The sequence below is a fragment of the Xenopus laevis genome, chromosome 2L (genome assembly GCF_017654675.1).
Source record: "Xenopus laevis strain J_2021 chromosome 2L, Xenopus_laevis_v10.1, whole genome shotgun sequence".
In the NCBI taxonomy this organism is placed as follows: Eukaryota; Metazoa; Chordata; class Amphibia; order Anura; family Pipidae; genus Xenopus; species Xenopus laevis.
The window spans coordinates 104,331,838-104,356,552 of NC_054373.1; the positions used below are offsets into that span (position 1 = coordinate 104,331,838).

The 24,715-nt window shown below is 37.2% G+C and overlaps 1 protein-coding gene across 1 annotated transcript; it reads right to left on the reverse strand.

Annotated features, from left to right (window-relative positions):
* Positions 1-963: 963 nt before the first annotated feature.
* ncf1.L (neutrophil cytosolic factor 1 L homeolog) lies at positions 964-17,459 on the reverse strand. The gene is made up of 11 exons (XM_018246950.2): positions 17,265-17,459; positions 14,765-14,845; positions 14,320-14,395; positions 12,540-12,708; positions 9,278-9,336; positions 7,183-7,305; positions 6,112-6,219; positions 4,555-4,672; positions 3,490-3,597; positions 2,158-2,294; positions 964-1,765 (listed from the first exon to the last, which is right to left on the reverse strand). Exons 1-11 carry the CDS (start codon positions 17,334-17,336, stop codon positions 1,641-1,643), a joined length of 1,176 nt encoding a protein of 391 aa, XP_018102439.1. The 5' UTR covers positions 17,337-17,459; the 3' UTR covers positions 964-1,640.
* Between the last annotated feature and the right edge of the window lie 7,256 nt (positions 17,460-24,715).

Here is a 24,715-nt window from a genome sequence, read left to right on the forward strand (position 1 = left end):
TGTGAAGAAACAGCACAAAATCATTTAGTAGCACCCCTGTACTATACTAGCTCTATTTCTGTCTTTAGCACCCCAGTAAAGAAACATGAATGACTCTGTCCCCCAGCAACCCATGCAATGGAAGGGCACATCATCTTTTATAGCACTGAAAGTCTCTCCAGCACCTCTTTAATGAAACTATGCACCTATTGTCCACCGGCACCCTAGTAATGGATCTGTATAGATTCTCTCTCCTTTAACAACTTACCAGAATACAGGTCAGTACCATTCAGAGTGTTTGTGATGATAAAACATTCATCATTCATTGGCAGTTGTGAGCAGTGATGGGCGAATAAATTTGCCAGGCAAGAATTTGCGACAAATTTCCGTGTTTCACAGAATTTGCCGAAAATTCAATGGCATCAAAAAATTTTGGATGCGTGTTGGAAAATTTGCTCGCTTCAAAACCATCGCCTGTCAACATTATTCATACAGCCATTGACTTTAGCGCCAGTGCCAAAATTGACCCAGGCGTTCGCTGATTTTTATCAGTTTCGTGAACTTCGAGGGAAAATTTTTCGCAGTATCAAAAAGGGACAAATTCACCCATCACTAGTTGTGAGCCCTAATACGCTTTATCTAGCTTCCAAGCCAAGCTGCCTCCAGTCAGAGAATCACTTGCTATTAACATATATGACTCTGTTATGTACAAATATGGGTAAAGTTTTCCCTAGCCCTATAACCCACTGATTTCGTCAGAAATCAAATGAATCCATTAGCATGAAGAATCAGCTTTTGCTGGGCTTGTGTAGTTAGAACAAATAACATTTGATTAGAAGCTGTACGTGACAGGTCATTTGTATATAACCCAATCTTTTCTGCACTGCTGCAATGCAAATGGTTAATAAGTTATCCAATATTTTTTTTTTTACCAAGATGCCCCTAAGAGTCTATTAGAATTTGTCAAAAATAAACACATTTAGACAAAAAGAACCATTCTTTATTTTTGCAGCTGTTACAATTACAACTGTTTGCAAAATAACACACGTAAGGTCTACTAGCTGCAGAGATAGCAAGCATAATATACAGTACATGCGTGGTTTATCTAAAAAAAAAAAATAAAAAGTAAAAGCAATCCCAAAATCTCCTATGTCTTAGAATCTCACATTGTCCAAAAAAAAAAATCAACTAAAAATGTAATAAATTATTTAAAGTTATTTGGACATCATCTGCTACCTGTCACCTACCTGTCCCTGTTCCCTGGTCTCTCTCAATCCTCTTTAGAGACACACATTGTGTACAAATGCAGGTTTTATGTTACATCCAAGTACAAACTACAGAGTCCTCAGACCATACCTTAAATACGGCTTCTATTTAACGGGTATATATATATGTATAGAAATGTTATTGGTTTGCATGTCAATCCTAACTCACCAGTGAAAATTCAGTAAAGCATAGTGAAGAGTGTGTCCCACTGTTGGACAATTCCCATTATTTCCTCTATGGCCAATATAAAAACCCTATACCATTTGGAACTATCTACATCTAATTATTGAGAGAGTGCTCCCACAGTATCCGATTCTGGCCCTACGAGACCTGCTATAACACTGCACTAAAGATATGAAACATTAACTATAAACATCACATGATCTCAGGATGACTTAGTTCAATGTTCTGATCTTGTTCTTTGTGTTCTCTGAGCAACGGTCCAGGATGAGTTCTTTGCTGGGTCTTGGGGGAATTGTAGGCTGGGTTTTAGATTTGTTTTCTTCCTCTTTATTTTCTTCTACCCAACAGAAAAAAAGCAACACAAAAAGTGAATGTATTTCAGTAGAACACAGCAACATCCACACAATCAGTTTAAGTGACAAACTGAAGAGCAGGTGAACAAGAAAATAGAGTTTTGATAGTTTATTGTTTGGAAGCTGAGCTCCATGTATATATGGACGTAAGGTTTTCAAGGGTATTAATGAAGAGTGCTCATGCTGAAATGAGCTTTGTACTACAGTTCCATACGAAATTAATGTGATCAACTGCTCAACTTGGAACAAAACATTTGTTGGAACTGTGACAACTGTCTGCTTTATACTAAAAGTTAACTTCAGCTCAAGCTTAAACTAAGCCAGGATGTGACAGACATGATTGGAACTGCTGTATGTTAAAAAGGGTTATACATACCTGTTATAACTGGGCTTTTAGGGTCAATGATGGATTGACGTTGCTTTATATACTTCTTGCTGTTTCTCCTGTAGGTATCCTGGCTAATCTGCTTTCGACCTTGTTTGTGAATACTGTTTGCATTTGAAATAGTGGCTCTACAAGGTAAAACAAGTGCCTAGATGAAATTGTTTTGCCTAATTACATTTACGATTTATCTACCGAGTAGTCATTGGAATGATTTCTCACAAGGTACAGATTTTCTGTACTTAAGAACTATAAACCTAATTTCCAGATCTCTTAAATTCAAATAAATATACTTTAATATCTAGTTTTTGGAGGCAAGTACTGCTTTGCAGCAATGGTTAATGGGCAAGGCCAACTTGCACTGTTCCTTCAAAGAAGAAAAATAGGAAAAGGGTTAAAATGAAACAGAGAGATACCAAATCTAAATAAAATAGGTGAAGGATTGACAGTATACAATAGGCATGTTGAATCTGTAGTTCTGCACAGGAATGCTATTTTATCATGGTTCCTAGAAAGTCAATTTCTCTGCTAATGAGTTTTGCATACTTCAGGGGCTCATTCATCAATCCTGGGCAATTTTTTTCTCCTGGGCAGTAACCCATAGCAACCAGCTAGCTGCAGGTAGAACGAAAATAAAATGTGATTGGTTTCCATGGGATTTGCCCAATGTTAATAAATGAGTCCCCATAAGTCTTTCAGTAGCAAATTTTGTCACTGCAGAAAAAAATAGACTTCATGTCCCCTCCGCAGCTAAAAGCTTTTATGCAAGTAGATTTTTTTAAAGGGAAATAATACAAACACCTATAAGTGTGTAACCTGTTAGTTACTCTCTTGGAAGTATAAACTGGAGTTTTTTTTACCGATTTTAACAAAATCTATATTATTGTAAACCTTTTCTCCTAGTTTAAGGAGAATTAATTCAAAATGTCTTGAGCAGATTCGGTCCCTGACCATTCCCAATTGCGCTAACAAAATGGGACTCATTTGTCAACACTGGGCAAATTTTCATCTGGGCATTAATCCATAGCAACCAATTTATTTTTCAGCCAGCTACTGGTAGAACAGTGAAAACAAACATTTGATTGGTTACAATGGGTTACTGTCCAGGTGTAAATTTGTCCAGTGCGGATAAATGAGCCCCAATATTTCCAGGAGGACAAAGCTGGAGCGTGCCCTGTCCCTTCATTATGTATCGTATAAATACTTATTTTAGTATCAGTTCTTTCTAAAAGTGTCACAGTCCTGATGTCAGTCATCCTGTACATAGCCAGTATTTATACTATTTATAGTGTGAAAACAAGACTTTCATTGTGCATGTGCTCTCACCTCCTTGGGGGCAAGCCTTTTCTTTTTGACAGATTTTCATTGGCAGGGGCTGTTTCGCCAGATTTCTGTAGATACATGGCTGGAAAATATCCAGTGATGCTGCCTTTTCTGTATAAGAGAGAGTCAGAGTTTAACTCTTTATTCACCGACAGCATAACACAGAATAAAACAGTTACGTCAGTAGAACTTCAGTAACAATGTTACCATTTCACAGTAAACTGACCCCGTTACAATACATTTGTTCTATATATATATTGAGCCAAACATATATGCATATATTATTCTGACAAGGGAGCATTACGATTAAGGCCTTCTCTTATTCACTTAACACTGTATGGTTGCTAGGGCAAATGAGACCCTAGCAACCAGATAATAATTTTATAACCCAAACTTTAGATATACTGTATAGGACAATACAATAAATAATTAAGAAATCCCCAGGTAAAAAAACCCAGTTGAAAACTGATTTTCAATGTCTGCATCCCAACATTTTTACAGTAAATCTCATTAATAACACATTAATAGACACCACTGAAATAATGAGCTAGTGGAGCCAAACTATGAACAAGGTAGAATTATGTTTTTCTTATAGCACCCAGAGCAGCCAATAAACCAATAGCATTCACTCCTTATAGTGCATTATAAATTATATATCATCATGCTTAGAACACATCCATTTTCTTTTGGGTTCTGCACAACAAAAAATCAGAAATTATACTTTTTTTAGGATAGTTATCAGCGCCGGATTTCATTAACAGGCGCCCCTAGGCTATGCGGTCCGACCAGGCGGCCGCGCGGTCCTAGTGCCCTCCTCACCTCCCCTTCCCAGCGCGCCGGCGAAAAAACGCCGGCGCAGCTGCTGCTATTGAATGGGGACGCACACGTCCCCATAATGCGGCTGGGCGGCATGCCGCCCCTATTTTTTTGCCGCCCTAGGCCCGGGCCTATGCGGCCTTGCCGCAAATCCGGGCCTGATAGTTATTTCTAATATTGAATTTATTTATTGAACCACTATCCTTTCGTTACTACAGCAATACTATTCCTACCTTAAGACAAGGCACATACCTGACAACCCACCAACCATCCAGCAGCTTGTGGATGACTTCAACATTCTCTCCTTCCTTGAGATTCAGCTCATCATCTAGTTCTCCTGTATAGTCTTTTGTGGTAATATGCAGGTCACCTAAAGACCCAGAAATGGATAATCTAGGTTAAACTACCAGTCCAACAAAGCCACAGTCTAAGCGTCATTATAACAGGAATAGTGTGCTACAGTAAAAGCAGCATAATAAAGGGATGTTTACGATATTCCAACTCATGTAAAAGAAATATTGGAGGATCTATTTATAAAAGTATGTACAAAATGGAATGGAAATACACTGCACACCTGAATGCCAAAGTACACCCTGTTACTATAAGGCGTTACTATAAAGCAGGGTAATTCATTTTGGCATAATTTTAGCAGCATGTACAAAAGTGGTTTTCATTCCACATTTCACATAATGTAAAAAAATCTTCTCTTCTACTTGTCCCACTGACTATAATGGGTTATGCGAGATCTGAGTTAGTATTAAATAATAGCTTCACTTTCAGTATTAGTTCAAGGGGAACTACTGTGAAAATGAAAACTGAATATAAGTTTCCTCACACTTTGTAAATACAAATAAAAACTCTGCATAGTTTCTGAAATAATCAAGTTTATATTCACTATTTCTCTCTGAGCATCTGTTTCTATTCATTCTGTCTTCATGTAGCAGTTGGGTGTCAGATGAATGATCCAATATATCTTATAGGGGGCTTCCTTTCCTAGCAGATGTATTAGAACTCACTCATTCCAGTACAAAATCTAACAAAATAACTGCCTTTTGCACAAATTCTACATGTAGAGAGACAGGATTTCTGATGTTTTTAATATAGTGAGCTCTAATACATCTTCTAGGCAAAAGGAGCCCCCCTATAAGATATATTGGATCATTGATCTGAAACCCAAATCCTGAATGAATATGAATGAGGTGAAACAGATGCTGAGAGAGGAATAGTGAGGATAAACTTGATTATTTCAGAAACGGTACCGAATTTTTAATTGATTGTATTTAGAAAGTTTCTTATTTCAGTATCATGAAGCTTATATTCAATTTTCATTTTCAGCATTAATTTGGCATCAGTTGGGTGTTTATGAAATTCACTTTTATAATGAATGTTTAATAATGGATTAAACACTTTACGCATATAAATATGTTTGAAAAATGTGCAGTCACATTCATACTTCATTAGTTCAGAAGATTTAGACCCCCACATGTATATTTTTATTCATAAACGTTTATTTTATTTCTCGAGTGAAAAAATATTTTCACCCCTATTATGTGTTGTCCTGTTCTTAGCAAATAAATGCATTGCTAGGGAAATACTAACAGGACGTCTTGTTCAATATATGGAAACGATATGAACACAATAATCAACAAATGACTTTGCTAAGGAGTCTACATGTTGTTTTTCCTAAAAGTACAGGTTAAAAAGAAAATAAGGCCCACAGAAACCAGGTGCACTAATCAATATAACCCCCATGGCGGCTGCACTAGGTAAAGGATGCAAAAGCTCTGGCAACATGAAGGATCTCCTTACCTTCATAATTAGGATCCTGTTCTTCAGACTCATCTGGGCCATCTAAAGGCTCAAGATAAGCAGCAGGCATCCATCCCCGCTTGTTCCTTAGCTGACAGAACCACCAGCCTAGAAGAAAAGAACACAACCCAAATGGTAGGGTATCATTTGAAATTCAAAGTGTTTCCTTCACACACCCAATAATTAAAATGTGACTCATTGTCATTGACTCATTGTCTGGCACATTCATTTATCAGAAGTAGCAGATTAGAAGACTAAAGGTAAGTCCTTAACATATTTATCCAAGGTACGATGAGGAATCCATAAAACCAGAGTGATTTTACTTTGGAGTAGTAACCCATAGCTACCAGTGAGAAGATAACTCTGACGACTTAAGGTGGCCATACACGGGCAGATAAAGCTGCCGATATCGGTCGTTTGGACCGATTTCACAGTTTATCTGCCTGTGTATGGGGGCTTCCGACGGGTCTTCCCGATCGATATCTGGCCACGATATCGATCGGGAAGGTTTGATTTTTAACCGACCGACCCGTCGGAGCCCCTTGGTGCATCGTAATTCGATTGTTCGGCCATACGGCCGAACGTTTGAATTACCCCCGATATAGACATGCCGTTAGTGGCATATCGGGGAAAGATCCGCTCCTTTGGCGATGTCGCCAAACGAGCGGATCTTTGAGTCTATGGCCACTTTTATATTTACAAAGACATAAGCAAAAATCTGATTGGTTGTTATAGGTTTCTAACCCAAGTGTAATTTACTTTACAGCTTTGTGAATTCTCCCAGTAATGTTCCAATAGTAAGTACTTGATAACCATGCTGAGAGTATATTGCTCAAAGCTGATCATGTCTGGGCAAGGAATAATGAGTTAATATCCTGTGTTCTGCAAGACTCCTTACAGTACAGTTGCCACAAACTGGTAACATTGTGTACATTTCCCTATTTTTGTTAAATGCAATTTCCCTTGGGTTTTCTTCATTCCCAGTTGCCCATCTGAAATTAAGCTTATTATTGATCAATTTCTCCTATGAATGTCAGTGGTATGAGCCTATAGATTCAAATCTACATTTACCATTTTCAGATTTCTCCACTACCTCTACCACATCGCCATTTTTCGCCGCCAGCTCACTCTTGGAATTCTTTTCAAAGTCAGCTATCACTCTGTATGACTGCAGGATAATGGGTCCTGTTATATCTGGAGGAACATAGGACTTTATTTATTATCATTCAAACAATAGGATATACTGAATTAAATAAGGTCAGAGTTGTTTGCCAAATGTGTGGTTCAAGCTTGAATGAACTTCCATAGTATTTCCTAAATGTTCATTTTGTTCGTATACACATACACAATGTGCATTCATGGAGCTTATTTGATAGGATCATTTTTACAGGCTTGAAGTGACCACCCAGAGAAAATAAGAATCTACAATATTATCAAAAAGTGAAAATAAGCATTATAATAATAATTAATATCTATCAGTATTGATGTGTGGGTTGGAAATTTCCCAACCTGCACCCACCCTAACCTGCTCTTCAGAACCTGGATCCGACCTTGCCCGAAGTTGAGAAGGGACTTGAAGACTCAAGCCAGTCCTGCCCCCTTATACCAGAGATGATCTTAGATTGGGATGGGGGTCATATATTAAAGGAAAACCTTACCCCCAAAATGAATATTTAAGCAACAGAATTTCAAATTAAGTGCCATATTAAAGAATCTTACCAAACTGGACTATATATTTAAGTAAATATTGCAAGTATTCTCTGTGCTGCCTCAGAGATCACCTGACCAGAAATACTGCAGCTTTAACTGGAACCGGAAAGAGTGTGGAAGCAAAAGACAGAACTCTGTCTTTTAATTGGCTCATGTGACCTAACATGTTTGGTATGTTTGTGTGCACCGTAAATCCTAGGATCCCAGGAGGTGACCCTTATTTTTTAAAATGGCAATTTTCTATTTATGATTACCCAATGGCACATACTACTAGAAAAGTATATTATTATGAAAATGGTTTATTTACATGAAGCAGGGTTTTACATATGAGCTGTTTTATGCAATATCTTTTTATACAGACCTACATTGTTCAGAGGTATAGTTTCTCTTTAAAGGGCAAATTAATTTATATCTATCTCTGGATTATTTTCCTTATAGAGCATACATCCCTACTGGTCATAATAGATAATACCTAACCATACATTTGAAGTTTTAAATTTGCTTTTACAGTGATATAGCAGCTTATTTAGTATATACATAGCGGGGGTTATTTATCAAAGGTCGAGTTGTATAGGTGTGTAAGTTTTTTCATACCGCGAATGAACTCAAAACTTGAAAGTTTTCTGATTTCATTAAAAACTTGAATGTAAAAAGAATTTTTGACAGAAAAAAAAATCCTTGAAAACTCAATTTTTTTGGGTAAAAATCAACTCAACCTATACATATATGTATATATATATACAAAAACAAAAGCAGGTATGTCTTTCTCATCCCAAAGAAAATATCCTTTTTACTTAGGTAGGAACTGATGCATGGACACTGCCTTGGCGGGGCGCATCAGCTTATGCATACTTTGTACAAAACATGTAACCAAAAGTGTCTCTTTTTGCCTAATTCAGATAAATTCTCATTGTTCCTTAAAGTTGTATAATGATAGTGCTGGGTTAATTTGTTTAGTTCTGTATATATATATATATATATATATAGATTGAATAAAGTACCCCCTATTGTAAAATATAAGGATGTTATAAGTTACCGAGTGTTTTTATACAGGTCATGGAACTCCAAGGTGACTTCAAATATCCTCATATTTTCCAACAAGGGGTACTTTATTTATTATAATACACAAGTTTAGTGAGTCATGTGACCAAAATTACATCACTACTCACCGTTTATAACTGATGAGATCACTAGTCACCATATATAAGGATATAATTTACAAGATATTCATGGCTTTTGTGTATTATAAATATATATATATATATATAAATATATATATATAGATATATAGATATATATATAGATATATAGATAGATAGATATATATATATATATATATATATATATAGATATATAGATAGATATATAGATAGATAGATAGATAGATAGATATAAAAACACAGAGTGTACAAAAACAATGCAGTCATGGGTGTGCTATCCTATCCTTTGTACTAACCTGACACATTTTTTTTAGACGCGTCAACTTTCAACAAAAACGTCTCAGGCTTACGACCACTGGAAAAACAGAAAAAATACATTTATTTTCATTCATGTCAAAACTGCCACTAAGGGTGTTTTTTTATGCATTTACCAACTCATGCTGAGCATATATTGCTTTTATATGTATTTTTAAACACTTAGTGCATTTTTGTGAGCTTCAAACACAACCTTTTATTTCATTGGCTTTTGAATGGGCTTCAAGCTCAAGAAAATTCAGCAAGTTGCTTCTAAACAATTCAATATAATGTGAATGCAATAAAACACTCATGAGTACAACCAGGCATAATATAATGGAATCAATTAGCTGATGCCAGGCCTAAGTCTTGGTTTTCCAAAGGATTTCAGAGCATACTGGATTTTGTTTGCTTCAAGTTGCCCCAAAATTTTCATGTAGACATTAAGAACTGTTTATAATTTTAAAAAAGATTTGAAGTAGGGATGTACTAAATCCACTATTTTAGGATTCGTCTGAATCCTTTGTGAAAGATTCGGCCAAATACCGAACTGAATTTGAAGATTAATTTGGATATGTAAATTAGGAAAATGAATGGGAAAGAGAGCAAAAAAGAGTAAACAAGTTTTGACTTCCTTGTTTGTGTGACTAAAAGTCACATGATTTTTTGGATTCATATTCAGTTTGGTCAGGCACTTGGATTTGATTTGGTCAGGCACTTGGATTCTGGCAAATCCGAATCCTGCTGAAAAAGGCCGACTCTTGGCCGAATCCCGAACAGAATACTGGATTCAGTGCATCCCTAATTTAGAGAAATGTAATTACAACTGAAAGCAGTATCTGACTGCCCTGTACTATTCTCTGCATTGTGGGCCTGACTGCACAAACCAATGAAAAAGTATAGCCAGGGTCAGGTCCCTTCCACAAAGCCTTGCATGTTCTGTGAGTCCAAAAAAAACAGAAAACTTCAGAAAAATCACAAAAAGTGCGCAAGGCATTGTGAGAATTAGTAGTGCAGAGAAACCAAAATATTATTATTATTATTAACATGTATTTATAGCGCGCCAACATATTGTGCAGCACTGACATATTGTGCAGCGACTGCTTTTAATAACAATTGCTTTAACTCTTCACTTTAAAGTTATTGAAAATGTTTAATAAATGGATATTGGAACATTGCTTAGAATTATATTTTCTTTCATTATGCAGATTGTTTTTTTGGCTCCCCTTTCAGGTTTAGTAAATCATAGCAACCACAAGAGGCAGACCTATAAATGCTGATTTCTAAGGCACACTTGAAATGGAGTACAATTAGTACCAACAATGTGCTATTATTTTACCCCCTACTGACACTGAATTCTCCACTAGGTCATGATTGAACATTGTTTGTAACCCACACGGTACTCATTTTTTTGAGATGGTTATGTCTGATATGGGATTCCTATGTACCTATATGTTTGCCTGGTCACTAAGGTAAATGGGCCCTTAGCAACCGGATATCTCCTAAAATTCCAAACTGGAATGCTGATAAAAAGCTAAATAATTAATAAAGTACAAAATATATTAAAAGGACTCTTTGCAAATTGTTTCAGAATGTCACTGTCTACAACATAGAAGACATGAATTTACAGATGAACTATCCCTTTAACTGTATAGTTTTATTTTTAAAAATAATAGACTTTATAAGTTGCACAAAAGTTAAATATTTCCACTGGCATGAGATACAACAAGCCATTAAGAATAATGAAAACAAGGACTGGTGTTCTATCTTATGGAAATCTGCTGCTGCAAGTTTAAACATTGCTAACTGGTTGCTATTGGCAAACTGCACTTTTGTAATTTGGCAACTATTTCTAAATCATCCCATAGAGCATTACCCCAGTATGAATCTTGTGGTTTCTCACATATTGATCTGCTGTTGTTCATAGTACATAGATAGACGAGGAGGATCAATGACCCTGCTAGTTAGTTATAGACTTGGGTTGAATAGGCTGTATTCGATCAGTGTATTCTAATTCGGATCGTATTCGAACGAATTCGAATCAAAGTATTTTCCAAAAAAAACTTCAAATCCACCAAATGACTCCAAATGGGTTCTAGGAGGGCCCCCATAGGCTAAAACACCAATTTTAGTTGTAGTTTTAGATGGCGAATGGTCAAAGTCGAATTTTTAAAGAGACAGTACATGATAAATTTCGATATTCTAATTTTCGATTTTTTTTTTTCAAATTCGATACGAATTTGGACTATTCCCTAGTCAAAGTACACTAAGAGGCAGATTTATCAAAGGTTGAGGTGAATTTTTTAATTGAAGAAATTCAAATTTGTTTTTTTTTTCTATACTTTGACTATGGAATAGTCCAAATTGGTTTTGAACTTGCAAAAAAATGTGAAAATTCGAAAATCGAAATTTATCATGTACTGTCTCTTTAAAAATTCAACTTTGACCATTCGCCATCTAAAACCTGCCATCTAAAACCTAGCCTATGAGGGACCTCCTAGAACCTATTTGGAGTCAATTGTTGGACTTTGAAAAATCAAAGCTTTTTTTGAGAAAAACGTTGAATCTAATTTGATCGAATGCACTATTCCTTCGATTCAAACAATTCAAATTCAGCTGAATACGGACCTATTCGATCGAAAATGGACCTATTCGAGCCAAAAAAACTTCGACTTCATTTTATTTGGTCTTTTTCAATTCGAAATTCGCCCCTTGATAAATATGCCCCTAAAACTACCTTGACATTCAAATTTAAAAATTCTAATTTTCACTTCGACCCTTGATAAATCTGCCCCTAAGAATCTGCCATGATTTTTCAATGCATTCTTTGGCCATTCCCTGTTTACCAAGAGATGCCAATAAGTGCAAGATCCTCTGATTCAAATTAAACCAAAGATCAAAGCTTTACAATGAGGCACACCTTGTGGCTAAATGCACAGAAAGGAAAATAAACATCTAGTATTTAATTGCTGATGCCACCTAAACAATTTACCAGATTTCAACCAAGTCAATTAAACCAAAACCAACAACCTAACTACCAAAGAATGCTCAGTGAATTTTTAGCAAGACTCTTAACTGTTACAATTGTACAGCATGGAAGGAAAACAACATTTTATGGATACACCACTATAAAATAGATTATAACCGTAACAAGCTCAGAGTACCTGGTTTGAAGCTAGAGTCAATTTGGTCCCAGAATGAACATCCCCAGATTGTTAAAGCTAAATTTTGCATAGAGTCACTAAGGTAAGAGGTCGAACTTACTTGGTGTTGTTGGCTACTGGGTTAACATCATCGGGTCTGACTTGGAAGAAACTGAGAACATGAGGGCAGCGGGAGATTTTAGGAGGGAGGCTGAGCAAAGAGGCACAGTAATCTGACAGAGTGACCTGCCTGTTCTCCGTGGACCTGAGACCATCAAACCATTTAGGAGCTGAAACATGAAATGAACGTCAACTTAATTCATCAGCCATCATACTGTATAAAGGATCTATTTATATTACATGTGTATATTTATAAAAGTTCTAGATATACAGGGTTCCCACCATGTGTTTCAGCAATAGTTGCGGCAGACTACAACCTAAGTAATCCACTCTGCACTCTGAACATGTCATTTGTGCATCAGGAGCAATTAAATGAGTCGCAATTATTGGAATTATGGGAAAAATGGCGAATTGTGTGTTAAAAACACAAAGGGGGTCATTTACTAAACTCCGCATGCAAAAATAGCGAAACGTTTGTGATTTTTTAAAAAATCACAAATTTTTCAGAATTTATTAAACCCCAAGGATGGAAAGGCCCGAATATGAAAATCGGCATCTCAGACCTGTTGAGGTTGCATATAAGTCAATGGGTGGAGTCCCAATGATTTTTTGATGTGCGCAAAGTTTTTGGGTGAAAATTCGGGAAAAATGGTGAAAATCATGAAAATCAGATTTTTTCCCGCAAAGCAAATTTTCGGGAAAATGTATTAATAAATAAGCGTAAAAAAAACTAGAGCGGATATGATCAGAGAAAAATATTGAGATACTATTGAGATTTGATTGCAGAAAATATTGAGATAAATTCGGACTTTGATAAATAACCCCCAAAGTGTTTGTATACTACACTTTAACAGAGAAGTTAATTCACTGGTGCAAAATGTTCGGCACCCCCAGTAATTATAACTGCTTATCTGAAACTCTGGGCCTATGCTCCGGTTATTACTGAATGACACCATATTACTGAATAAATTCCAGCCTCTTATCTCTCTTGTGACAGCAAAGAGAGGTTATAAAAGAATAAATTTACCAACGTGTGTTTTCACTTCTCCTTTCTTAGTCTCAATTTTGATATTAAAAGAAGCCTTACTTGTACTATGGCTCCTGACCTAACCCCTAACAGTCATTTTGTGTCTATACTCTTACAGAGGGTTGAGAAACTGTGATGTGAAAGATAAAGGACAAGTAAAGCACTAATAAAACATAAGATTAGTATAATGTGTTTAATACAGAAAGCTGGTGTACGCATTTAATTAAACAAACCATTGCAATAAGCAGCTGAGTGATCAGAAGAAGAAGTCAGATTGCAACAGGTACCCGATAATGAGCTACAAGTGCCCTTTAAAAATTGCCATTTGGCTGGCTGCTTTTTTACCAATCCAGTTTATCTGAAACTCTGATCATAATATAATGTTCATATTATATTATTAATGTTAATTTTCATAAAACCTTTTTAAATCAAACTATATAAGCACGTGTCCCTTGCTACCTGTATATCCATGTATATAATCATATAACTTTTTTTCAAATTAATTTTCAGTGATACTTTAACCTGTGTGTTCATTACTATTATTCATTACCATCAATCACACACACAAGTCATAGTCCTGTATCTTTATAACTGAGGGACATAAATGTACAGTGAACCTCAAAAACGAAACAAGAACAATCAGATGGGAAATGCTGCAATGCAACTTAAGGAACAGTTTATTTTTATTTATATTTTTAGTTATAATCTGCCAACGATAATTATAACTGAGAAAAACTCATAGTCGATGACATACCTGGTAAGTGTGGAATAGTCCTGTGTTCTTTACTTATGTCTCCAGCTTCAATTGGAAACATTTCTTTTAAGGCTTTCTAGAAACCAAAGTGTAATGTCAGGAATGTTTGTACATAAGGTGTATCTCGACAGAGAAAACTCAATAAACCCTTTATTATCTGCACTGGCAAACTGGGACTTTACTATGGACATTCATCTTGATGTATCCATTGTAAACGTTCTCTAAAAACTTGCATGGGATCAGAATTGCTCCATTGTCTGGGGTTCCTACAGTGACTATGGCCCAGGTTTCCAATAAAATGTTCTGTATAATAATCATGCATCATATCCTCCATATCTGGCTACATTAGGGTGACACTTCTATTTCGTATGCTAATGCTTAAGGTAGCCCTCAAACAAATCAGGTTTAATATCTTGAAAAAAAACCCCACAATAGTTAAACTCACATGGAACTCATAGATTTCAGTGAATTTCCTGTACACAACCTTTTCCGTGAGATCCTGCCACTTGACCATGAACATGTAGACCTTGTGAAGAAGAACACACAATCATTTTGCTTCATACAACAGACATGGAAATTCAGTCTTACAAAACTGGTAATAAAATAAATAGCAAAAGAAGTTCTTAGAAATACACAGCATACAGTAGGTTATACGAGTTGTGTTTGGTCTTAGTAAGCAGTGTTTTTTCTGTACAACAGTTAGAGCCAGACAATACATATCAATAGATTGACCCAATGTTGGACTAGGGTTCTGGGGCCCACCAGGGCTGCCCCCCCCATCCCAGTTGCTGGTAGCCCTGACCAAACAGCCCCCCATGCCCCTCCCACTCCTTTACCTTCTACATCCTCTTTGCACCTAAGAATGAAAGTTGCTGGGAGTGGGTGTGGGTCATCGGGTCCCACAAGAACAAGGGCCCACTGGATTTTTTCCTGGTGTCCCACCAGCCCAGTCTGACACTGGACTCACCAATGAAGTGGGACCCTTAAAGGAGAATTCAACCCTTAACTACAAAAAACCCTACCTTATTTAGACCCCGCTCCCTCCCTCCTCCACCCCCCCAGCCTAGCTGCCCTCCCCCCTGGGCAAAATGCCCCTAACTTTTTACCTATCCCTCGGTGAAGATTCAGGGATCGCAGTTCACAGCAGCCATCTTCTGGGTCTATGGTAATCTGAGACTGAGACCGGCAAAGTGGCGCATGTGCAGTTGCAGTTTGCGACAACTGCGAATGCGCCAAAATGGACGGAAATTGCTAAAGCTCTGGAAGAAGACACGAAGACCCGGAAGATGACTGCCGTGAACTGAAATCCCTGAATCTGCACCGAAGGGTAAGGTAAAAGTTAGGGGCATTTCCCAGGGGGAGGGGGAAGCTAGGCTGGGGGGAGGAGGGAGGTGGGTATACGTAGGGTAGGGATGTAGGGTTTTTTTAGTTAAGGGTTGAATTCTCCTTTAACCAAGCATTGCCATAACAATAGGTCCATGTGGTAAAACTCTAGTACAGTGCGGGATCTCCTATCCAGAAACAGATATGCATAAAGCTTCAAATTACAGGAAGGCTATCTCCCATTCCAGAGTCCATTTTAAGTAAATAACTAAAAAAAATTCAATGATTTATTAAGCCACACATTTTTCAAATCGGGCTTCTTGATGCCAAAAAAGAAAAAAAAAAGTGTGACTTTATTGGCATTTATTGTGCAACAAAACAGAGACAATCCCAAATACAAAAATACTCCAGCTAAAACCTGTAGAAAACATGTAGAAGTCAATGGCAGATCAACAACTGGAAGACCTGCCTTTGATTCATCATTTTTGGGATATTTTTGTCGCTGCCTTCTCTGTGACAATACGAAAAAGTTGCAGTTAACGCAACATTTCTGAGACTTCTCCTATTTGTGCTTTTTCAGTTTCGATGTTTTTAAGAAATGTCATGACATTTGTGGTTTTAGAGAAAGTGAGTTAAGTTGTGGTTTCAAAAAACCTCTAAAACCACTAAAATCCAACCTTTAATAAATAAGCCTTCTGTCTGTGTCTGTCTGCCATCTCTTGTATAAGGTAACAGGGGTCTCAGTGGAGTGATTAGGACACCATTTTTATTTAAATCTTTAACAAAAGATTTAAATAAACCTAGAATTATGGAAATGTAACCAGGATAGTGCTGGTGGTAGCCCTAAGTATAATCCAACAATCTGGTATCTTGAGTCTATAGGGCTAGCAGCTGTTATACTGTATAAGGTATTTATCTAACCCCACTGCTGAAGCCCCTTTCCAGAAAAGGCCTAAGACTGTGAATCTCTGAAAAGCTTGGGACTCAGGAAGGTCACCCTGCTTGCTCCCACACACATAAAAACAGCCGTAAGAGCAATATAAACTGCTATTCTCTCTCCTGTACCCCCAAAACCCTCTAGATCAGGGGAGGCTCTGTGTGTAACAGGTTTCATGTAAGTCTCAAACGAATGATTTGTCACAACACAGCAAGATATGGTGCATAGCTATTTAAATATTGAAAACATATTTAAAAATATTTAAAAGCTCTTGTGTGTAATTCTCTCAACAAGAACATATTGCAACTTTAACACAAATTGTACACAAGTATGCAGCATTGTAGCTGTTGCTGAACTTCAACTCTCGGCTCCCCCTTTTTAAATAAATGCATATTTCTTTCCTTACATACACGTATGCCCTGAATGTTAGCAGCTTAAAAGCAGAGCTGGAATTTTACATGGTGATAGCAGCAACATCTACATTAAACCAGGTATGTCCGTCCTGCAGCCTTAATAATGCTACCTACTAGGAGCCAAGCTAAGGGGATGCTTGGTGGAAATATAAAAGGGAAATGTAAGTAGAACATTTACACAAGGTGTAGTAACCCATAGCAACCGACCAATTTTAGTGAAAAACATACCCCCTCCCCATATATTATTGGATTATTATTATTATTCTGCTTACATAATGTTGGCTGGGCAAAAATCTTTTCTCAAAGCCCAGGAGTTGGATGTGCCTGATGAAGGGGTCAGCCATGATTCTCCCCTGTAATTGTCTGGTACTGCAGGTGGATTAGAGAAGCTCCTGTAACTGGATCCAAGCTGCTTGGTGTGGGAAAGAACTTTGCAGCTGAGTGCAGGTTTTAAACTGCCTGTGCCTCTCTGTGCTCTGCTCTATATACAGTAGGAGGGAATTTCATTTAAAGGGCTCTTGCAATATTTTCATTGGTGGATCTAACTGGACTTTAAGTTCCTGTAATTTTTTTCTGCCAATGTTGTTACATAACAGCTCGGGCTTCCTGTTTCAGAAAATCCATGGAGAATTAACAAAAATGAGGATATTTCCAAATGCCCAGTTTACATAATACTTTGAATGTATTTTACAGTTTAGATCTGACAAGTGACACATGTAAGACAGGGATGTTCCAAGAAAATCAAAAATAGGTATTTTAGGTATTTTGTGTGTGTACTTTTTAATTTGTTTCTGTTTTGACTTAGTCTAGGCTAGTGTGCCATTGCTTTAGCATTTAAACTGCTATCAGAGATGAACAGCCTAGATTAGAATTGTTAACTCTGTTTACAATCTAGCAAACAGATATCAGTTTTAATTGCTTGGTAGGACAAGCCTACAAATTATAAGGGAAAGCATTAACCCCCCCCCCCCAATATACAAGCAAATATTACTTCTGCCTACACGATAATACAACTTACTTCTCTGTGAACCTTGTATAGAATTATTTCTGGTAGTCTTGTTATACTTTGTGCCTGCTATTATTATTACCATATGGCGCCAGTATGTTGCATAGTGCTTTACAACAGAAGGATGTAGATGTAAAATATACAATATATATATATATATATATATATATATATATATATATATATATAAAATACACAAGAGCCATGAAAATCCTGTAAATTACATCCTTATAAATGGTGCCTAGTGATGTCATCGGTTATAATCGGAGCTTAGTGATGTAATTTCTGTCACATGACTCACTGAAACCTATATGTGTATTATAATAAATAAAGTAGCCCCTGTTGCAAAATATGAGGATATTAGAAGTCACCTCAGAGTTCCATGACCTGTATAGAAACCTCCGGCCTTGTGTTTTTATATGGTTGTGGAACTCCTTGGTAACTTATAATATCCTTATGTTTTACAATAGGGGTAATTTATTCACTATATATTAACCAATTTAGAAGGTAAAGAGGGCCCTGCTCATTAGAAGGTTTCGCACAGAAGCATGTCACCATCACAAGGATTATGTTTGAATTCACTGTAAATAAGCAAAAGACGTTCTCCGCACTGCCTTTTTAGTTTGTCAAAAATGCATCAAATCCTCTCTTGGGTATACCGCTATCACAATATCTGGTAATGAATTAACGAATGAGGAGAGCACTTCTCAATAGCAAAAAACGCTGTGGTTGTGTTTATTTAGGGCTACTACACAACATGTTTCGTGTCATTACATTCCCTTTCTCAAGTTATTTTCCCAAAGCCCAAGGCAGTACAGTGACACCCTAATGCTCCTGCCTCCCCTGTTACCATGTTGGTGAAGTTGAACTTGATGTACATCTTTTTGCGACCTCAATAATTAACTATGCATGCGCTATTAGCTACATTTAAATTATCCATGTTGCTCACATGTATCATCACATGCTTTAATGTATGGTGTGTTCTCCTTACAACCTGTATCAGTCTGCATTTGTATATGATACACAAGAGGCATGAATATCCTCTTCTAAATTATATCCTTATACACAGTGCTTAGTGATGTCATCGAAGCTTAATGACGCAGTTTCTGTCACAACTCACAAACTTGTGTATTATAATAATGTACACCATTTTATAAAATATAAGGTGCAGAATATGTTAACACTTTATAAATACATATTAATATCTTATAAATTCTAAATATAAATTCTAATCTGAATTCCCCAATACAATTTAGAGTAGCAGAGGTTCTGTCTGTTCTGCTACTGTCTGAAATTTTCAAATATATATTTCTTCTTCTTTCTGATTGCCATTGTTTGCCAGACATTAAAATGGAGAAGTTAGACAGCTTTATATTTTTAGCTGGGAATTTCCCTGTTTCCAAGATCACTTCAATTCGCTTTTACTTCTAGGGATTTTCTATTTCACCTGCTATATGCTAACAGCATGGTTTTATTGGTTAATGAACTAAAAAATATATTTAAAAAACGATTATAGAGACACAGATATATATATATAGAGAGAGATGGAGAGAGAGAGAGAGAGAGAGAGAGAGAGTTATGGTGAATTTTTGAGAAATTATGATGAACATTCACCTTTAGTCAAAAAAGATACCCTAAAAATCTATTTAACCCCTGCCTGATAACATTTTAAAACATACTGGGGCTCATTTATCAACTCTGGGCAAATTTGCCCATTGGCAGTCACATATAGCAACCAATCAGTGATTAGCTTTTTAAAGCCAGCTGCAAGTAGAACAATGAATGCAGCAATCTGAGTTAGCTTGCTATGCTAGCTGGTCTGTTCCACATGGTATTCAGGTAAAGTTACTTTTAGGGGCAACAGGCAGAAAGACCTGTACCTGCTTAAAGGGAGACTTTCAGTTTATAGTGTTGCTACAGCAGAATTATGCACTGAAATCTGTTTTTTAAAAGAGCAAACTGATTTTTTTTACATTTAGTTTTGAAATTTGGCACGGGGCTAGACATATTGTCAATTTCCCAGGTGTCCCCCAACGATGTGACTTGTGCTCTGACAAACTTCAGTCACTCTTTACTGCAAGTTGGAGTGATATCACCCTCCTCAGCAGTCTATCAACAGAACAATGGGCAGCTAACTAGACAGCAGTTACTGGACACCTCTGCTGAAGGATTCATTTTCATTGCTGAAAGTGCTCCCTGAACCCTGCTTTTTTTCTGCTTCGTTGCTATTCTCATGTCCACCACTAGGGAGGGAAGACTTGGGTCGCACTGAAGTACAATGAGAAGGGGAGAAACAATAGTTGTCTCGAAGCAATTCCATCCTGAAGTGCTGCCTCCTTTTCAAAGTTTATGATCAGGCACGAATAAGTGATGCTTCCACGCCAATATTACAGCTAAAAAAATGTGTTGGTTCAAGAATAACATTTTAAATGGGTGAATTATTTGCAATGTAAACAGTGTAATTTAGAAATAAAAAGTAAACCATAAAAATCATGACATAATCCCTTTAAGTATAGAGGAGCACATACTAAATGCTGGTATAAAGAGACCAATTCTGTCACCATTTTTGTGCCTAGGGCTGTGGCTTGCAATCATATATGAAGCCTTACTTTATCTAAATACTGTTTTTCAACATTGTCCATTTCTATACAAATCTTTGTATTTTTTAAGGGTTGTGTTCTTCATCTGTGTTGTTAGCCTGTCAGTTTTACATTGGTCAATCAACTTTTTGTATTGTTGTGCCACTTGGGTTTGTTTTTATTTACAAAATAAATGTGAGGATAATAAATGATTGGAAGTTTGTAAATGGTGCAAGTGAACTCCATGTCACTGTGTCTGAGCAATGTATGGAGCAAATGAAGTAATATTTCCTCTTACAAGCTTTTGTTTGTCTGAAAGGGGAAGTGAATACTGAACATGTTTTTAAACACGTTCACTTTGTCCCATGGGTGTTTCTTCATTATTTGGTCTGTATTCGTTTATATGAAACATACTTGCATTTCATAAAGAAGAAATGGTGTCCAGCAAAATAAATAAATAAACAAAAAAATCTGCCACTGGTTTGTCTAGAGAAATCAGCTCTTTATAACCATGCATTGCATTCCTTAGTCTTCTATTTTGTGCTATTGACCTATCACTAGGGCATATTTGTTCCAAGGCTACAAACAGGGACTGTGAACCATATACACTTCTTATATGATCAAAAGGATCGAAGGGTTTGACCCAGATAGGCCTTACATTATTCTAATCAAGTGCTCCCTCTCCATATCACCGTAAGCTCTGCTTATTAGCACATACATTCCACTGATAAATTCGTATTAAATGATAAATACAATTAAATATCATACCACACCGAAGGCAAAGTAGAAAAAACAAGAAAATGAGTGACAAGCATAAACAAATATAGGTGAGAAGAAAATGCTCACTGGTAGAAGAAAGAGAGAAAGGTTCAATATATGGGGAAAAGCATGTGAAATGTTGGGATCTGGGGAATGGAAAATAGCTTTGTTCAACTGGTGAGCTGCACACCCTAGAATCGATTGACATTTTGGAATACCAGCTTTGCTAGCATGTTAAAATGTAGGTGTCCATTACTAAAAATACAAGGCCTTGTTCCCTGTACCAGTTGAGTTGAGAGCAATCTGCACATTAATCTTCAATAAAGGGAAAACTTCCCCAGATTTAGTTTGCTTGATGGACTCTCAGAATGGAGTGACTGAGGAGCTTAAAAAGAAATAGCAAATGTTTATGTCTCAGCTGTCTCTGAATACTGCCTTACCTTCTTGCACTGAGGGGATCCATTCAGTCTTCACATTTACACATATTTTTTTTAAGGAAAAGTAAATTAAATTAGATAACAGATGTATGTTATTAGATGTATTAAAACGTTAATATGTCACAGTCTGCATGGCCCCACCAAAATGGAAAAAACAGCAGCAAAATCAAAATAAAGAAGACCACTGTCTTGAACAAAATGTCATCTAATTCGTTTTTATCAAGAATTGGAAAGAACTTGGAGTTAACACTAGTGCAACTTTGATCCGCCACATGTTTATGATTTAATCTATGCCAAAACATACCTCCCAACATTTGGAAAATAGAAAGAGGGTCAAAAAGATTTGCCTTGTGTAGCGTGGCCATTTTTTGACCATGCTCATTTTTTGGCCACACCCCCTAAGTACCACATCCATTCTTACAAATTTTGTTTGAACACATTTCTAGGGTTTTAGGATCAGGTTTTATTTATTATTACAGTTTTGCTAATGAAGGCGAATTGCCCTTTAAGCTGCACATCTCATTTGTCCCAAGAGAACTGCTTATCTTAAATAGTTACAATGGTACCATTGCTTATCTTAAATAGTTACAAATGTATCTAAGTGCAGCTGCCACGTATTCTAGGCTCTCTGCCAAAAGCCTCATTTAATCAAGTTATAGAAACGTTGTACATTTTACTGGCTTTTCAGTGCAGGAGATCAAAGAGAAAGTCAGGACATTTCAGTAACAATCCGAGACTGCTGTCAAAATCGGGAATGTTCTGCGAAAAACGGGACATTTGGGAGGTATGCTAAAAGTTGAAAAATATACATCCTGCCTTCCTTTTTGTGAGTGTCAACTATGTGCACTGTTTTTATATAAAAATCTCCCATCCTCCCAGTGATTATCAGCATGACTCCTTAAATGACTTCACATGCAGCTGTTCAGGATACACAAAATATCTGTTGCTATGAGATTTGCTGGGCAGTAATTGTCATACAGAGATCTTCCGTTTTGTCTTAGCTGTAAACAACAAAATACAATGAGTTGGTATGCACATATATAGTTTTAAGGTATTGCCAAATACTAGACAATTTATTGACACGTTATTCACGTGTCAAAATGGATGTCTCATGCTTAGTATATTGTAGTATGAGGTTTAGTAACATAATCAGTATATATATATATGTGTAAGCCTAGTACCAGCAGGAGGCTTGTGACAGTTACACGCAGGGTATGCTGGGAAATAGTAATGCGCCGGCTGGCCCATAACCTACTGGGTCATGCGAGGTTCGGATTGAGCTCTTCCTTCCACTCTCCCTGCCCGTGACCTTATTGTGACGGCTTCCGCCTCCAGTTGGCACTTTTTATAGACATGTCTGCATCCCCCGTCCATTCTGTGACCTCTGAGCAGGCTGGGCCTAAAATACGGAGGCATGCCGGGTTTGGGTCAGATGTGGGTGGTGAAGTGGTGGGTTAGGCGCAGGTCAACTTTTTGTCAATCCACACATCACTACTGGGATCAATAGCCCTGTTGGACAACTGCAGCAAAGAATTGCTAAGAGAATAGAGAAGCACTAGTGACCAAAGACTCCATGGGGTAGATTTATCAAAGAGTTAAGTTAGAGATCTCCACAGTCTGCAGAGTGAAAACCGCCCCCAATTTCTATAGGCTTTTTAAAGGATTGTTTATCAAAGGGGGAAAGTTCACCATTTGATAGATACGCCTTTAAAAATCCCATATAAATTAGTGGAGAGAGGCGGTATTTCACTCTGCAGACTGTAGAGATCTCTAACTTCACTCTGATAAATCTACCCCCATCTTGGCAGCACCATATGGAAGACTAAGGGGCACATTTATTAGCATTGCAGATTTGTACCTATGGACATCACTGGCGATGCCAGTGAATCAGAGCTTTGCTTTTGTTTTCCAAATTGTAGGTGACCAAGTCTAACTGCTGGTTGCTATAGACAACATCACTTGTAAAGTTTGCCTCCAACATTAATAAATAGGCCCAAGGAGTTGCCATGCAAGTTGGTTCAGAGAAGGATTGTGAAAGGTGGATCAATAATCTGCTGCTAAGTGCAGAAAGCACTGTCAGGAGGTGCAGATGAAGGCTGAGCCTCCTGCCACTCACTACCTTGCACCTCTCAATGGCTCACAACGTAAAAGTTGGGTAAGGCTTAAGTGCAACAAAGGGTCTCAGCCAACCTTCATTCTGGAAATAACCAATGGGTGAAGCCCAAGTACACGTTGCCACCATTTACCGCAACCTACAAAAGCCCCAAACTAAAACACTTACAGCAGCACATACAGTATGTGCTATATGTTCAAGGGACAGTAACACCAAAAAATTAGTGATTTAAAGTAATGAAAATATCATGTAGTGTTGCCCTGCATAGGTAAAACTGGTGTGTTTGCTTCAGAGACACTACTATAGTTCATATAAACAAGCTGCAGTGTAGCAATGGCGGAAATTGAAAAAAAGGCTATATGGCACAGGTTAAAGAAACACCAAAAAATAAACGTGTTTTAAAGGAATGACAGTATAATGTTCTGTTGCCCTGCATTGGTAAAACTGGTGTGTTTGCTTCAGAAAGACTACTATAGTTTAAATAAACAAGCTGCTGTTTAGCCATGGGGGCAACCATTCAAGCACGTGATGTGCACCCAATGCATCATGACAGTACATTATATTTTTATTACTTTAAAAGACTTTAATTTTTTGTGTTAATCTGGTCACACGAGGATAGATCCGCGGGTTTGGCGATGTTGCGATGAGCAGATCTCTCCCCGAAATGCCCGCATTGAAGTGGGCGATATCGGGCTGATCCGATTGTGAGCCCAACAATCGGGTCATAATGCGGACAATACGTGTAGTCGGATCTCGGGACCGCATCTACGAACATATGTGGCCGCAATCCGACGGGATTTTTAACCATGCCCGATCGACATCTGGCCGA